At 60.4% G+C, this 2,576-nt stretch overlaps 2 protein-coding genes across 2 annotated transcripts, besides 1 other annotated feature; both read left to right on the top strand.

Moving 5' to 3' along the window:
* Positions 1 to 440, top strand: Tco025E_09959 (tryparedoxin peroxidase; the record flags this gene model as incomplete). Its single annotated transcript, XM_029376761.1, has 1 exon — positions 1 to 440. A coding segment is annotated over one exon (440 nt), but the record flags the coding sequence as incomplete, so codon positions are not given.
* Positions 441 to 1,142: 702 nt separating this feature from the next.
* Positions 1,143 to 1,177: a microsatellite.
* Positions 1,178 to 1,633: 456 nt separating this feature from the next.
* Positions 1,634 to 1,978, top strand: Tco025E_09958 (putative developmentally regulated protein; the record flags this gene model as incomplete). Its single annotated transcript, XM_029376760.1, has 1 exon — positions 1,634 to 1,978. One exon carries the CDS (start codon positions 1,634 to 1,636, stop codon positions 1,976 to 1,978), a length of 345 nt encoding a protein of 114 aa, XP_029223118.1.
* Positions 1,979 to 2,576: the final 598 nt, after the last annotated feature.

The following is a 2,576-nucleotide window of genomic DNA, read 5'->3' as shown; positions in this document are numbered from 1 at the left end:
CGGAGATCTGCCAGTTCTCCGACCGCGTCAAGGAGTTCAACGACATTGGCTGCGAGGTGCTTGCCTGCTCCATGGACAGCGAGTACTCCCACCTGGCCTGGACAAACCTGGAACGCAAGCAGGGTGGGCTCGGCAAGATGAGCATCCCCATTCTTGCCGACAAGACCAAGTCCGTCATGAAGGCGTACGGCGTGCTAAAGGAGGAGGACGGTGTGGCGTACCGCGGCCTCTTCATCATTGACCCGAAGCAGAACCTGCGGCAGATCACCGTCAACGACCTCCCTGTTGGGCGCGACGTGGACGAGGCCCTCCGCCTCGTGAAGGCGTTCCAGTTCGTGGAGCAGCACGGCGAGGTGTGCCCCGCCAACTGGAGGCCTGGCGGCAAGACGATGAAGCCGGACCCCGCCAAGTCCAAGGAGTACTTCAATGCCGCAGCTTAGCATTACGGGCTGTTGTTGCTCGAGAAATTTTAACTATTTATTTGTGCGGTTTGTTATTTTAACTATATATTACAAAATGGTCGTCGTACACCGGTTTAGATGTCTCTTTGCGATAGTGGATTGAGCACGGGTGGGAGTAGTGGGCAAAGCGGCTGGGGCCATGGGGAGGCACGATGAGCTTTCTAAACGCCGCCCACGAGGCGGGAGCTCCATCCCCACTTGCTACTTTGCCCTTTTTTCTCTCCCTTCCCTGGCGCGTGCGGCGGGAGCGTCTTACACTTGTGTCGTTGGGAAATGAAAGGAAGGAAAATGAAAGATACAATTCCAGATGCTTTTTTTTTTCGGTCTCGTTGTCATGGGTTTTTTTTGAATATATATTTTTCTGAACGCTGATAAATTGAACACTTGGGTGCGGCTGAGGCGTGGAGGTATGCGGGGGAGTGAACGTGTGTGTCGCATGTGGCCGACTTGCGCCTTTTCTCTGCATTTTTCCCCTTTGTTGTCTCTGTCTTTGCTGTGGCCTCGCCAGGTTTTTTTTAGCGATGGACGCTTTAGTGACCTTGCCCGCCCGCTTGTCTCCAACGCCGTCGGCCGCGCGAAGTCCGTGTTCTTGCCCGCGTGCGATGTGTGCGAGTTGGTTGTGTCGCTAGTGGGGGGAGGGGGGTGAAACCTTCTTGTATGGGCGTGGCCGCAGCCCCGCCATTGTTGTCGTTGTTGCTTTGTTTTTGTTTTTGCTGCGGTGCCCGTGAGGCCGACGCGGGAAGAGGTCTCCCCCTCCCGTCCGTCCCCTCTGTTTTGGTTCCTGGCGGCGGCGGTGTCCCGGTGTTGGGGCGGCGGGAGTTTATCTCCTCGGCTCTGGGGCGCACGCGCGGCGACGATGGGCCGGGGCGTGTGAGCGGCCACCGGGCAGGAACACCCTCAGCGGCCGCCGGGGAGGCCGCGGTTTTGTTTTGTCGCGCGTGCCAAGAGAAGCTGGCTGGCGTTCGTGCCGACGGGGCAAACGACGCGGCACCGCCCCCATCGTGTGTTTGTTTGGATGTATTGCAGGCTCCACCTTCCCGCCCTCTTGTGCAGGCTCCCTTCTTTTTCCCTTGTGCTTTTTTGCCGGCGTCTCCGCGGCCGCCCGCCACGGCTGCCCCGCCAACGCCGTCGACGGCGCAACGATTGCACGGCATGCAGTGTGTGGTGTGTCCATGTTGGTCAAGCTGGATCAGTGGTGGAAAAGCAAGGCCCACCGCCGCATCCGTGGGGCTCGTGGGGCGCGCTTCGCCAGCCTCAAGTTTCACGCCCTGTTTCTCGCCAGTGCGGTGGGCCTGGTCGAGTGGGTGATGCGGTCCACGGACAGTTACACCGTATACCACATCGCGCCGCCGCCGGTGCCGCCGCCGCCGCCACTGCCGACGTCGGTCGGCTACTCGCTGGGTCAGGAGATGCCGCACCTGCGCTCCATGGAGCTTGAGGCAGAAATCCCGCCGCACGTGCCGCAGGTCCGTGGGTTGAACTACGTGTCCCTCCGCAAAGACGGGAAATTTTCGTGAGGACACGCAGTGGTCGTGGGAGGTGGGTTTGGTGCGCTGATGCTTTGCTTACCGGCACGCTCGTTCAGTCAACGCGCCACCGTTCCCCGATGCCCGCTCCTCCCCCGCGTGGAAGAGGGGGCGGAGGAGGAGTGTGCGCAGCACTGGCCACGTCGACTTCGCTTCGCCCCCTCCCTCCTTGTGGCGTCTCCGCTTACCGCCTTGAATAATCTGCGGGCCGCCGCTGTGTGGGCAAGGCGCCCCCTGGCGCGTGCGTGTGTGCGCCCCCCTCCCACCGTACATCGGCGCCGAGAGGCTGCCGCACGCCGATGCACGTCGCTTTCTCCCTTGCCTCCATCCATCCCGCCTTCTCTTTCCGCGACGTGTCTGCAACGCGCTTTTCAGTGACTCTAAGAGCTAACGCTAATACTCAACTTTTTTCAATCAAGCCAATGTCCTGCGGTGACGCAAAGCTAAACCACCCGGCGCCCCACTTCAATGAGACGGCGCTGATGCCCAACGGCACCTTCAAGAAGGTGGACCTCGCCTCCTACAAGGGAAAGTGGTTGGTCTTCTTCTTCTACCCGATGGACTTCACCTTTGTCTGCCCCACGGAGAT

The sequence above is a fragment of the Trypanosoma conorhini genome, assembly GCF_003719485.1.
Source record: "Trypanosoma conorhini strain 025E chromosome Unknown Tco_14.4_contig_01382, whole genome shotgun sequence".
NCBI classification, from domain to species: domain Eukaryota; phylum Euglenozoa; class Kinetoplastea; order Trypanosomatida; family Trypanosomatidae; genus Trypanosoma; species Trypanosoma conorhini.
The sequence above is the reverse complement of the archived record's forward strand: the minus strand, read 5'-3'. Positions and strand labels throughout refer to the sequence as shown.